General features: G+C 43.0%; 1 protein-coding gene across 1 annotated transcript in view; it reads right to left on the bottom strand.

Moving 5' to 3' along the window:
• Positions 1 to 15,011, bottom strand: part of TMTC2 (transmembrane O-mannosyltransferase targeting cadherins 2) — a 217,662-nt gene that overhangs the window by 60,696 nt on the left and 141,955 nt on the right. The window contains exon 4 of the mRNA XM_083365136.1: positions 12,502 to 12,616. Within this exon, the coding sequence (XP_083221262.1) occupies positions 12,502 to 12,616 (115 nt within the window). The remainder of the gene's footprint in view (positions 1 to 12,501; positions 12,617 to 15,011) is intronic.

Below are 15,011 nucleotides of genomic sequence, written 5' to 3'. Positions count from 1 at the left end.
TTTATTTACTGTAAGCATTTGCTTTGTGGGTCAACTGGCAACTCATTAAAAATGTGACCCACATTATATATCATACAAAGGCGCTTAATATTTCTGCACAAATATGACCTAAAATGTGATCTGTTTATTACACAAGTGTTAAAGTTGGAAAAACAGAACTCAATGAAACAAATGTATCCAAAATATTATATCAGTTCATTTATTTATCAAGGAAAATGATCCAAAGCTATATATTTGTGCATGGGAAAAGTATGTGAATCTCCGGGATTATCGTACATTTGGATTATCGTACATTTGGAGAGGACATTAGAGTCAGGTCTTTTAATCAATGGGATGATGGCCGCGCGGGTGCTTATGGGAGTATCTTAGTACACCACTCCTGCGTGAGCTGCATTGGCTTCCAGATGCCCTCCGGGTGCGATTCAAGGTGCTGGCTATAACCTTTAAAGCCCTACATGGCTTAGGCCCAGGGTACTTGTGAGACCACTTGCTGCCATTGTCAACCTCCCATCGCCCAGTTTGCTCCCACAGAGTCGGCCTCCTCAGGGTGCCATCGGCCAGGCAATGCCGGCTGGCGACCCCCAGGGGGAGAGCCTTCTCTGTGGGCATGCCGACCCTCTGGAATGAATTGCCCCTGGAGCTGTGGACGACCCCTGACCTTCGGTCCTTCCACCGTGACCTGAAGACGTGGTTGTTCCAACAAGCGGGCCTGGACTGACTACGGTTTTAATTAACTGTTTTTTAAAATTGTCATATAATTATTGTATTTATTGTTTAATTCTTTTTTAAATTTTCTATTTTATGTTTTTAATTTTTATTGTTGTGCACCGCCCTGAGTCCTTAGGGAGAAGGGCGGCATATAAATTTAATAAAATAAATAAATAAATAAATAAATTTTAGGATTTATGTGGAAAACAGTTCAAAAGGCTTCACAAACCATTCAGCACCAGTGTCTATCTCAGTCTTTAAGACTAGCTACTTACAGCAGCATCAGGGAATGGACAATGTTCTATATTTTGCTCATTTGCTGATGCATTCTGCAGAAATGAGCTATAGCTTCAGGCCCTAACAATAGTTCAAAGGAACTGTCTTATGAGAGCCTATATTCTGTCTTTGCACTAAATGCTGGTACTTCCCTTTCAGTCACAGTTCTATATATTAGAATTATTGGCAGTCAATCTGTTAATCACAGTAATTAAATAATAATAGAGGATATTAGAACTGCTGCCCTCTCTAATGATAAGTGAGTAGAATGGTTCAGGGTTAAGACCCAGTGAAAGCCAAAGTCAGCAATAAAGACATAAAACTTTGGCTGCATGAAAGATAGAAAATGAAATAATAGTGACAACAAACTAACCATTGTAATTTTGGGGGGGGAAGTGTAATAAAGATCTGCAAGACTTGCTTTTCACAAAAATAATTTTAAAAAACATATTTTTGCAGCCAAAATATCAGACTGATAAACTGAAGGCTGAACTCTGATCATTGTGAATATGTGTAATAATTTCTATACCCACTCACAGAGAAAACAATATCTATATACAGAAATACAAATATATTACATAAACTTTCTTAAATAGTTCAGTCTCCTCAAGCTATAGTGTTAAATTCTAATCTCATTTTAAAATGCACAAATTCCAACAGGAGAAATATCTGTTGATTAAACTCTGCTCTAGAAACATCCCAAATATTGAGGTATGAGCCAGACCCATTTTGTTCCCATTGGGTGGGAAGTTCAACTTTGTAACATTGTAACCTTAGGGGGGGAATTTCAGTTTTGGGTTCACTTTTGATCATGCCAATACTATATAGCCAAATAAATATGTTCTTTAAGGAAACTTTTTTGCTTTAGAATTCTTTTTACTGGTCTAATCTATTGGAACCATGACAGGTAGCTTATTTCAGATTCAAAATGATAACAGAATTAGGATACTAAAGTACAAATTATTTTTTCATTTGTTCTAGAATATGTATATAGAATTATTCATTGATAACACATTCTCTTTAAAAAATTTGCTTCCCATTGAAAGGTTGTATTGCTAAGAATATTATTAGATAAATTGCTTTCTTATATTGAAACAGTTAATTTTTGCTTTTGAGATATTCAGCATAATGCATTGCATTATATTATGCTTATTCTACTTGTTTTTAATATTCTATTCCCTTAATTAGCAGAATGACCATTTTTCTTTTATTAGCAATTTTGATATTGGCAGCTAGTGTAGCAATTCAATTTTATTTTTTCATTCTTTTCCAGAATGCAAGTATTTTTAGAGCTATTTCACCAGCTATTTAAAATCTGTATAGATGCAAAATGAAAAGCAGATGTAAGAATGAATACTGAATTCTAGTAAATAATTAAATATTTATTTAATATTGCTTAGTAAACTTTATTAGAATGTTGTGATGCCCATAACCTACATGTTCTCAATCAGCAAAATGGGGAGAGGATGAAAGAATAATATCTTCATAAAGTAAAATTCCATATTTATCTTCCATATCCTATTTCTTTTCTGATGTCTTCAAAGCCAAAAACAGTAAGCAACTTCTGTTTTGTTGATATTCTTCAAAAATAAAATGTTTAAAGGAATGTGTGTTTTTGTGTTTTTGTGTCTGTGTGTATTTCCTTCCTTCCTTCCTTCCTTCCTTCCTTCCTTCCTTCGTTCCTTCCTTCCTTCCTTCCTTCCTTCCTTCCTTCCTTCCTTCCTTCCTTCCTTGGATACACATACATGTGTATGTGTTCTCAAGAGTATAAACATATATTTATATGCTTAATCTAAGTATCCTATATGCAGAACAGATACTCATTGTAGCTAACTTTGATGCTGCTGCTAATTAGTTTGCAAGAAGATACTGTCAATCTCTTTAATTATCTTCTCTCATGTACATGAATTCAACTCCTGTTGGGATAGCTGCAAATATAACCTCTCCTACAGAAATCATGCTTGAATGATTATATCTTGTCTTATTATCACAATCCTTTTGTATCTGAAGGAAGACAATTTTTATGGCCTAAAAAGCAGACAATTTAATTAAATATAGCTTCTGATTTCATTCGAACCATGAACTGATATTTGCTACATGACTATCATAAAACACTGAATTACAGCTTACTTCTTGTGAATCTGACTATCACAGTTTTCAGGTTGTGTGAAATTTGAAACAAAGATTATTTAGGTATGAATACAGAAGTCTCTGTGTGTAGATATGAAGTTCACACAAGAGCTTAAAATCTCTCTGGGCATCTATAATAAATAGATAAAATGCTATTCTTTTTGTGTGTGTGCATGTAGAGTTTTACACAAACATTTTAATAAAGTGATGATCATATCTGATTATAATTACATCGATAAGCATGTTGTTCAGAGACTTCAACCAACATCAGGTCTTCAGTCCATTAAGTAATTGAAATTGTAAATTGTAAAGTGTGGAATAATAAGTCTCTTTGCAGTAAGAATGAAACAGAGAATTTCTACTGTCCAGCTGTGAAATTCCAAATAGTTGGTATATAAATCAAAAAAGTTGGCTGGAAAAATATTAAAAACTATCCCAATTAATATATGTATGACTTCCTAGACCAGGGGTCAGCAACCTGAAACAGTGAAAGAGCGACTCAGAACCGGTTCCCTCACAAAAGGAAAAACTGGGAGCCGCAAAAAAATGTGTGCGCATGTGCGTACATGCGCGCATGCGCAGAACAGGGTTTAACTGAAGAGTGGAGCCAAGGTGAGATATGCACCTACCCTGCATATTTGAATTGATTGGTTGAACATTTTTAGTCCCACATTTTTTTTTTTTGGACTGCACATGGCAGAAGACGGAGCCGCAGGAGATGGCTGAAAGAGCCGCATGCGGCTCCGGAGCCGCGGGTTGCAGACCTGTGTCCTAGACCATCAAAATTATATGATATTGCAAAAATATGCAGTTCTCACTCTCTGAATCTCCAACAGTACTATGAATTATTCATTTCTTTTCTAAACAAATATGATGGATTATAACTATTATTTTTATTGAATAAGCTATAGTATGAGATCTATTTAAATTTTTGATGCAGACATGAAACCAGTCTCCTATTTTTTTTTTAAATGAGAATCTCCAGGTCTGTATTCCATTCAGTCTTCACAATTTACATATTGAATTGATTTTTTTTTTGCAACAAGCATTATAAAAACTAATTGTGTTATTTTAATCTCATAAGATTTGGTAATCACTTTAATAATTTAGGTGTACTGAAGCTGAAATTGTTGCTGCTCCAAATTGAAATGCCAGTAGATGTTGCTATTATTGCCAGTGGGTGGCAAAAGAAAATTATAATTCTTCTTTAACACAGGAAATGATAAATATGATCAATATTACTCAATAATTGATCTAAAGTAGAAATATAAGATTAAATCCAAGCTTCCATATAAAAGTTTTTTTTTAAAAAACAGTTAAAATATGCATTGCCTGATAACATTGATTTAATATAGGAAAAAAGAAACAAAATGCAATTTTTGACAAATAGTATGGCACAGTGCTCCGGTCAACATACTGCAATAGTGACAGAAGTTGCATTTAATTTATTGTACAAACAGTCCAATTAATTAAAATTCTTATGCATGCATATTCCCAAAAAGGCTTGGGAAGGGGAATTTATACTGGGTGAAGCCATCCAAAATTTGTATTAGACAGAAGATATACAATGATATAATTCAAAAACTAAATATCTAATTATTAACTGCAACTGCATTTTGAATGTCCATCTTTATGTAGAAAAAATAAAGATGAATATATATTGCCTAAAGTTCATATATATTGCCTAAAGCAAATCTGAGATTGAAATGGGTGAAGATTTATATTTAACTTGACCTTTCGAACTGCTTCCAGATCCTTGAATTTAAACAACTTAGAAGGACTATTCTGAATGCCTTTACTACAGTTATTTGATAACTTTATTTTTTCTCCTTATAAGCCAAGTTACTGCGGAAGACATGAAAAATATAAACCAATTTTAGGAAGACTTCCAATAAACCTATACTCCTCTACCAATCACTTATCTATATCCTGGGTTTTAACCATAGACCTCTTTCTGAAGCTTAATAATGATTCAAGAAACAACCTCTTCCCAGTTACTGCCTCTCTAAATGAAGAGAGAACAGGAATGAGGCTATTTATAAATGACAGTTAACATGAAAATTTAAGTTATATGGTTCAATCCCTAAAACAGTGGTGGCGAACCTACGGCATGTGTGCCAGAAGTGGCACTCAGAGCCCTCTTTGTGGGCACACGTGTCATGTCCCAGAGATGGCAACCATCCCTCTTCAACCAGCTGCCCGAGGTCCCATGTGGCCGGATGCATCCTGGCACAGCTGGTTTCCCTCCCCCCGTCCCATCCCTCCTGGCCTCGCACGCTCTCCTTTTCCCGGGCATGACCCACTGCATTGCCTCCTCAGCTGTTGGCTAGCTGTCCAGAGTGCACTGGTTGAGGAGCCAGCAGGCTGTGGCTGCTGACAGACACCATCAGCCCCCATGTGTGTGGGGGGGCTGATGGTGTCAGGCAGTAGCTGCCCTGGCCCCTACCTCACCTTGCCTTGCCCTGCATCAATTGGCATACCCACCCTGCCTCACCTCACCTCACCCCGCAGGACAAGGCTCTGACCAACCACCCCACCTGCCAGAGACCCCCTGGATCTCCCCCAACCCTGCCTGGCACCACAGGCATCCCTCCCCATGAGCAACATCGAGGTGACCATGCCCACTTTGGCCATACCCACCCAGTCTGCCATGGCCACCACAGTCACGCCCACCCAGTGGGCCATGTCCCACCTGGCACCCGGCGATAAATAAGTGGGTTTTGGGTTGCAGTTTGGGCACTCGGTCTCTAAAAGATTTGCCATCACTGCCCTAAAACATTCAATCAGAGGATAGAAGGAAATGGCAATAGCACTTAGATTTACATACCGCTCCATGGTATTTTACAGACCCCTTTAAGCAGTTTACAGAGCCAGCATATTGCCCCCAACAATATTGATCCTCTTTTTAGTGACCTTGGGAAGATGGAAGGCTAAGTCAACCTTGAGCCCCATAAGGATCGAACTCCAGGCTGTGGATAGAGTTTGCCTGCAATACTGCATTCTAACCTTTGTGCCACCATAGTTGTTGAAAATCCATTTAGTCTACATGTCTGCAATATTATGTAAACATGATTACTAATGAAAATAGAGGATAGAAGGAACCAAGGCCTAAACAAATAGGAAGAAAGGAAAGTGGTATGTTTTTCTATCTTTCTTAAGCCCTTTAACTGTAGCTAAAGATAAACTGTGTTTTGTTTATAACAGCCCCTGAAATTATGGTTTGCCTTTTCATATACATTCTTATAGTTGCTTCTTAATCTTTTCTGCTGCAAATGCTTTGATTGCCAGAATAAACAAAAAATTGAGATGTATATTCAATAGCAAGTAAATGTTAAATAAAATATTATCATGTTTAAATGCAGAAGCATCTGAAAAAACATACATCAATTATCATAGTTTGAAAATAATACTATAGATCACTGATAATGCTCTACAGCAGAGTTCCCCAACCTTTCCTGCTTTGCTGGGAAGGGAGGGCATGGTTCCGTGCGAGCGATGAGCAAGCACATACAGTTCCATATTCACGCAAATGAAATGTGCTTGCCTGCTGCTTGCGCACGTGGGGATGCATGCACATGCTTGTCCACTTGGTATTTCTGTGGCCCGGTTGTGAAGGGGCACAGTTCAAAGGTTAGTGACCCCTAGTCTACTGTACTTTGAATTGTACCCAACATCTACTGAAAGCTAAAGGAACATCTGGAACATGCATTATCTCCCTGTATAAACTAACAGTAGGCCATTACATTTTGTAAAACGTCAGGTCCTAAGTAGTCAAAGTTACATTCATCCCATGTAAATTAAATTTGGGAACACCTGCTGCCGGCTTCAAAAGCCCTTAGCCCAGTGCGCTCCCACAGGGAGGGTCTGCTCAGGGTTCCGCCGGTAAGAGATTGCCGGCGGGTGACACCCAGGGATAGGGCCTTCTCAGTGGGAGCGCCTGCCCTCTGGAACCAGCTGCCGGTGGCGCTGAGGACTGCCCCCGACCTCCGATCATTCCGCCGGGGCCTGAAGACCTGGCTCTTTGAGCTCTCGGGCCCAGGCTGAGGAGAAAATTATTTTAATTGGGTTTTTAATAGCACAGGGTTGATTTAATATTTTTTAACTTGGTTTTTAACTTTTGTATGTTTGATTTTAACTCCCTGTAAACCGCCCTGAGTCCTCAGGGAAAGGGCGGTATATAAATGCAATAAAATAAATAAATAAATAAAATAAATTGCAATAGTTTTTAACCTTATGGTGGTGGGGGTATGAATTGTCAACTCCTGCTTCACATAAAGTGGCAATGGGCAAATGAGACAAAGGTGGCAAAAAATTTCCTTAGCCAAGGCCTCCACCTGCAAATCATCAGTCACTGAGAATCTTGGAAAATCCACAAATCACTACACTACTTTTGTGCCATCCCATACAGTCAAAAAAGACATGGCTTTGGACAAACAGCAACAATACGAAGTTATTTTCAGCTTATTTCATCCCATTTAGCTCCCTATATCCTCTAAATAGCAAGTCAAGATATCCCTTATTTATCCAAGTTGGCTTTGGGTTGACAACTATAACTAAATATAATCAGCACATTGATATCATTCCCCAAGTCAACAGATGTTGGAAGTAACTTCCAACAGTCTCTTTTAGATGTTGTAAAGCAGCAGCCAGATAGTTGATTCCTGTGATATCTTACAAGGAAAAACACGGGGTCAACTCCTGTTCTACCACTTTCATCAACTAAATCTACTCACTCAGGAAGGGCTAAACCAATTACAGATCAGTAGATTCATACTTATGTCTTGCAGACAGGCCAAAAGGATATCATGATCAATTGTATCAAATGCTGTCAAGATATCTAAAATATACAGGATAACTGAACATCTCCCACCTAGGTCCTGACAAAGATGATCTAATAAAATGATTAATTGTGGATTACATCTTGAATCTTGACAAACAGGGTTTCAAATAATTTATATTATCTATGATATTCCACAACTAATTCTCATTCTTTCCAGAACCTTCCCCAGAAAAAGGTTGAAAGCAGGCCAACATGTTTAGGTCAAGGGAAATCCTTTTCAGGAAGGGCTTAAAGACAGAAGTTTGCACCTCTTCTCTAAAGAAATGGTTAAATATCTCCCAGATATATTTTCCCTCATATTTCTAGCAGTTCAAAGCAACCAAACAGGGCCTAATTCCACCCCACAGAAAGCATTATGCTCCAGAACATCCTATCCACTTCCCCAGGGCACGGGTCGGCAACCCGCGGCTCCAGAGCCACATGCGGCTCTCCCAGTCCTCCTCTGCCGCCATGTGCGGTCCAAAAAAAAAAGCGGGACTAAAAAAGTTCAATCAATCAATTCTAACGTCTCACGGGGAAAAAAAACTTTTGAAGTTTGAATTGATTGGTTGAAGTTCTTTGGTTTGTGCGACTGCCCACAAGCCTCTTTTCTTCTTCAGACTGCATGTGGCGGCAGTGGAGGAAGAGATGGGAGGACTGTTGGAAAGCTGAGTGGGTCGGTCAGATGGGGCATGCGGGGGTGGTGGTGGTGTTTCTGAGCAGCATATGGAGTCTCGGGCACTGCCAGACACCCTCCTTCTTTCTCTCCTTTTCTCTCTGTCTCTCTCTCTGTCTCTGTCTCTCTCTCTGTGTGTGTGTGTGTGTGTGTGTGAAAAAGAGAGGGACCAAGTCCATTGATTTACCAGCGAGCCACTGCCTCCTTCTTCTCATTTCCTGCCCTTACTGCCTCTCCTGTGGAGATATGTTTGTGTCTCTCTGTGTCTCTCTATGCCACTCAAAGCCATCCTGCAGTGGTTTCAATCAGCCCCAATCGGCCCCTTCATTGCCAAGCATCCCCATGGAAGTCAATGGAGGTCCATGGTGCCTCGAAAAGCCAAGTCTGTTGGTTTTACCAGCGAGCCACCGCCTCTTGCAACTCTGCATTCTTCCACTCTGAACCGTGGCCCATGAGGATTCCTCTCCCCACAGCTGCCACGCTGGTTTGCCCATCGCCCTGTTGGTGCCACGAGTTGCGAGCCGTGGGGACACCTCACGCCAGTGGCATCACTGGCCCGCCTCCACTGGCTCCTCTGCGCTCCAGCTGTGCTGACAATGTCAGAATCATGCTGAGCCTCTCGTCAACTCTGGTGGCATCCGGAGCTGGCCCGGCCTTGGCTGATGGGCCGCAATCTGCATGGTCCACTCATCAGGCTGCCCAGCTTCCTGGCAGCACATCCCTCAGAGGAGGTCTGCTATGGAGGTGGCAGTGCGGCATTGTTTCCCCCCACATGTGTGTGTCAGACCCACAGGGAATGGCTGGTAAAAGTGGCAGCAATCCGGCGTTGTTTCACCCCCCTCGTGCGTGTTTGTGTTTCAGACCCAGGGGGAACAGCTGGTAGAGGCAGCGGAAGTCCAGCGTTGTTTCCCCCCTCCCGTGTGTGTGTGTGTGTGTGTCAGACCAGTGGGGAATGGCTGGTAGAGGTGTCAGCAGTCTGGCATTGTTTTCCCCCCTCCTGTGTGTGTCAGATCTGCAGGAAACGGCTGGTAGAGGTAGCGGCAGTCTGGCATTGTATGTGTGTGTCAGACCCACAGGTAACGGCTAGTAGAGGTGGCAGCATTCCAGCAGTTTCCCCCCCCCCTCGTTTGTGTGTTGGACCTGCGAGAAACGGCTGGTAGAAGCAGTAGCAGTCTGGCGTTGTTTCCCCCCCTCCTGTGTGTGTGTGTCAGGCAAATGCCGGATTGCCACCGCCTCTACCAGCCATTCCCTGTGAGTCTGACACACACGCACATGCATGAGGGGGGAAACAAAGCCGGACTGCCGCTGCCTCTACTAGCCATTCACCACGAGTCCAACACACACACACACACACAGGGGAAACAACGCCAGACCGCCACCTCCCTAGCAGACCTCCCCTGCAGAATGTGCTGCTAGGAAGCCAGGTGGCCTGATGAGCGGCCCGTGCGGCCCGCGGCCCATCAGCCGAGGCTGGGTCAGCTCCGGGATGCTGCCAGAGTTGGCAAGCGGCTTGGCGTGGCTTCAACATCATTGGCACAGCCAAAGCACAGAGGAGTCAGCACAGGCGGGCCAGCAACGTCACTGGGGCGAGGTGTCCCCATGGCTCGCAACTTGTGGCACCAACAGGGTGAGGGATAAACCGGCATGGCAGCTGTGGGGCGAGGAATCCTCGTGGTCCATGGTTCAGAGTTGAGGAAGAAGGCAGTGCAGAGCTGCAGGAGACAGTGGCTCGCCGATAAAACCAACAGATTTGGAGGCGCTGAGGCTGGCCTTTCGAGGTGTCGCGGACCTCCACTGACTTCCATGGGGACGCTTGGCAATGAAGGGGCTGATTGGGGCCAATTGAAACCGCTGCAGGATGGCTTTGAGTGGCACAGAGACACAAATGCGTCTCCACAGGAGAGGCTGCAAGGGTAGGAGATGAGGAGGCGGTGGTTCGCTGGTAAATCAATGGACTTGGAGGTGCCACACACACACACAAACACACACACACACACACACACACACACACACAGAGAGAGAGAGAGAGAGAGAGAGAGAGAGAGAGAGAAAAGGAGGAAAAGAAGGAGGGGGTCTGGCTTTAAGTGCAGGATGGCTTTAAGTGGCAGAGAGAGAGGCAGAGAGACCAGAGAGGCAGCAAGGACAGGAGATGAGGAGTCAGCCTATGTCTGTGCACACGCACAGACTTAAATGGAGGTTTCCAAACCTGATAAGCATACACATGTGGATATCTGCAACCAATCATTGCAAAAAATAAGAAAAAAGGGGTGGGGGAAGTGGGCGTAACTATTTAAAGACCCCACTTTTCCTTTCCTTCCTCCTCTTTGGCAGTGTTGACTTCTGCTCCTCCAATCCTGGCTGCTCCTCGTGGTCCCTGCCTGCCAGCTGCTGCATTCAACTTTTCTTTTATTTGCTTGGCAGACTGGGGAGAGAGGCGCTCCCCCACTTCTTTCCACTTCTGCCCTGGCGATTTCTGACAGCAGGGAGCAGCTGCCTGCTGGGCAAGCCCCGAAAGCTTTCTTCCTCTCCCCGATCTTGCCTTTCTTGCTCGCCCTCTGATGTAGGCATCTGCTGGGTTTCCTCAACCTCCCCCCATTTTATTTTAATCCCACCACTGCCTCCCTCTTTCGCAAAGCCTCGGAAGATTTGCCTCAGCAGCTCCTTCTCCCTGTCGGCCTCCTCCTCCGCTCCCTCAGAACCTTCACGCCAAAAGGCGGAAAGAAGAAAGACCCAGAGAGGGAGAGCGCAGGGCGGGGGGAGAGCAGTCTTTTCCGAAGGGAGGAAAAGCCAAGACAGCGGAGCCGTCCATACCAGAGGTGGACGGGGGCAGGGCCGGTGCATGTCTTGCCTTAGGCTCCACTCTTCAATCAAGGACCTTGTTTTGCACATGCGCGCGCACATGCGCGTATGCATTTTGCAGCTCCCAGTTTTTTCTTTTGTGAGGGAACCGGTTCCGAGTGGCTCTTTCGCTGTTTCAGGTTGCTGACCCCTGCCCCAGAGTCTCAACGCTTCTGAAATTCAAGGGGAAAAAATCCAAAATAACAGGGAAAGTGTTTGCTAATGTTACCTCCTTACATCATTCCTCATCTTTGGAGTTTCAGCTGAGACTCTGGTGAGTCTTTCAGCAAAAATGAAATAATTGTTCAAAGCATGCCAATGAATATTTCATCTCTTTCACTCTACAATAGCCTTTTCTGGGTGGACAAAATGAGGTGGGCAAGTAATCATTCTGCCTGCCCCCAATCAATTTGCCAAGTATGGTACAAAAAGTAACCAAGAGTAGATATTACTGTGGGAGAAGAAATATTTCTCAAACTATGTTTTAAATTGTGCTTGCAATCATTTTTAAGTGAGCCAAAAAGAATTTCTGCATCTTGTCTACAGAAAATCAGTATTAGCTGTAACTTTCAAGCAAGCTTCTAAGTACATCACAGTGCAGCTGTCTAAATAGACTGCCATAACGGGGAAACTGGTTTCCAAATCCTCGTTACAAAGAAAAGCAGCCATTGATTTACCAATTGAAGTTGATAAAATAGCAATCTCAACTGCTGTAGTGCCTTGGGGCCTGCTGGTAAGTTCTAGTCAGCTGGATCTGTGGCAAGGTGCTGGGATGAATCTAAAGGGCTATTCATAAATACAGCACTCCACTAGATCTTCTGGGAAATTAGCTGCTATTTCACTGCAAAGCAGAATCAAATATCTGATGATCTGATAAATGTGGAGAACAGAAGGAAATCTGTCTATGTCAGAGTATGAAGTAAGATTAACGAAAGCTAACTGAAGGCAAGAGGAAAGGAAAAGAAATAGCTAAATATAATCTGCATTTCCTGAATCTTAACAAATGATTCTATTCACAGGCAAACATATAAAAAAGCAAGCCACATATACTTACAAATTATAAAGCATATCAGCCATGTTGCTGCGGTAATACAAGGCATTTCTATAGGCGCTTTCAGCTTCAGCAATCTTACTCTGGCTCTTTAAAACATTTCCAAGGTTACCCCATGCTGTCAAGAGGAGAAAATAGTATTGAGAAGGAGTTGCAATCCAATTATACACAATTTAGTATCTGAATAAGGAGTTCGTATGACAAGAAAACCTACACAACTTTTTCTCTGACTCAGTTTGAAGACCTCACCCCACCCCATTTTCATTAGACTAGTAATAACAGTATGCATATTGAACAACAGCCATTGTTTTAATTCCAAAATGCATATACTCTATATCAGGGGTGTCAAATTCAATTTCATTGAGGGCCGCATCAGCATTGCGGTTGCCCTCAGGGGACCAGGTGGGCATGGCCAGGGTGGGCATGGCCTACTGGGTGGGCGTGGCCAGAGTGCGTGTGGCCTACTGGGTGGGCGTGGCCAGCTCTACATCGTTTGCATCAAGGGTGCCTATGGGGGCCCGGGCAGGAGTGGGACAGATCTGAGGGCCAAGGCAGTGGGGGCCGTTCCCTCACTGTTTCCAGGATGGCTTCGCGGGCCGCATGAAACCACTTCGCGGGCCAGATCCGGCCCCCGGGCCTTGTGTTTGACATGTCTGCTCTATATATTCAGCATCACAAATTCCTTGCAATTTCTACACTAAAATATAGGAGCAACTTTTTCATACATAAAGTATTGGGCACAAGAACAAGAAATGCTGTATTTTACATATTCTTAGGGCCAGTTTCATAGTTTAGGTACATTGTGGGGGGTTTTTTTTTATTTGTATAGGTAATGGTTATTATAGGTATACTTGAATTGGTTATTACACATGAATGGTTACAGGTTATAGGTAGTCCTCAATTTATAACCACAATGGAGCCTGAAATTTCCATTGAAAGAATTGTCAAGTGAATTATGGCCCCTTTTGTGACCTTTCTTGCCTCTGGCAAATGAATCACTGCAGTTGTTAAGTTAGTAAAAGTTGTGAAGTGAATCTGGCTTCCCCCATTGACTCTGCTTATCAGAAGCCAGCTGGGAAGGTTGCAAATTGTGATCAGATGACCTCAGGCAGTGCAACTGTCATAAATACATGCCAGTTGTCAAACCCTCCAAATTGTGATCATGTGGCCATGGGGATGCTGCAACAGTCTAAGTATGAAAAACAATCATAAGTCATTTTTTTCAGTGCTGTTGTAACTTTGAATAGTTACTAAATGAATGTTGAGTGTCAAGGACTATCTGTACCTGACAAGTCTCTTCTAGTGCTAATTTCTTCAGGCAAAGTTAAGTTGCTAATAAAATATGCAATTAACTATGTGTACGCTATGTATAGTGCTGTTGCTTGGTTGTGAGTCTAACACACTTGCAGATTTTGATACCACTGATACCACTGATTTTGGCAACAGAACAAAAATATTTTTGTTTTATATTCTAAGGGACATACATATCTGTTATTTTATTGTTCTACTTTTGTGTACTAATGTAACGTACACAGTTGTTGGGAATTGCTAAAATACATGTCAATAAAGGTCCTAATCATAATGGGAAATGGAAACAATAGAAAAATCTTAATATGATCAGAATAAGAAATGCTTCTCCCCATTTTTTTCATTTTTAGCTGAAATAAGACAGAAGTAATTTTTAAGGTTACATGCAAGTTCAGAGCATACACACAATCAGTTCCTAAAAATATTTTAATGCATAATTTCTTCAGTGAAATATAACTTTCATATGAATCAAAAAATGTGCCAGGTTTCCTCCCAGCAAGCTGGACTGAACTAATCAGGCCGGGCTACAGCACGGAGACGGCATTGGTCGCTCTGATAAATGATCTCTGGAGAGCCCGGGACAGGGGCCATTCCTCTGTCCTAGTCTTATTAGACCTCTCGGCGGCTTTCGATACCATCGACCATGGTATCTTGCTGCGACGCCTCAGGGGACTGGGAGTGGGAGGCACGGTTCTGCGTTGGTTCTCCTCCTTTCTCCAGGGTCGCTCGCAGTCGGTGTTGGCAGGGGGACAGAGGTCGACCCCGAGGCCTCTCGCTTGCGGAGTCCCTCAGGGGTCGGTCCTCTCGCCTCTCCTGTTCAACATCTACATGAAACCGCTGGGCGAGATCATTCGCAGCTTTGGAGTAGGGTACCATCAGTATGCTGATGACACCCAGCTTTTCATCTCAACTCCAAACAACATCAGTGATGCCCTCGACGTGATGTCTCGCTGCCTGAAAGCGGTCCGGGAATGGATGGGGAGGAACAGGCTTCAACTGAACCCGGACAAGACTGAATGGCTGTACGTACCAGCAAGCCAGGATACTCAGAACATCCCATCCCTTAACATCGGGGACAAGTTACTACCCCCTGTTGATAGGGCCCGCAACCTGGGTGTCCTCCTTGACTCGCAGCTCTCCCTGGAAGATCACATAGGAGCTGTGACCAAGGGGGCCTTCTCCCGGGTTCGACTAGTTCGCCAATT

The sequence above is a fragment of the Vipera ursinii genome, assembly GCF_947247035.1.
Source record: "Vipera ursinii genome assembly, chromosome: 6".
NCBI classification, from domain to species: Eukaryota; Metazoa; Chordata; class Lepidosauria; order Squamata; family Viperidae; genus Vipera; species Vipera ursinii.
Note: the sequence above shows the minus strand (reverse complement) of the source record. Positions and strands in the feature narration are given on the sequence as shown.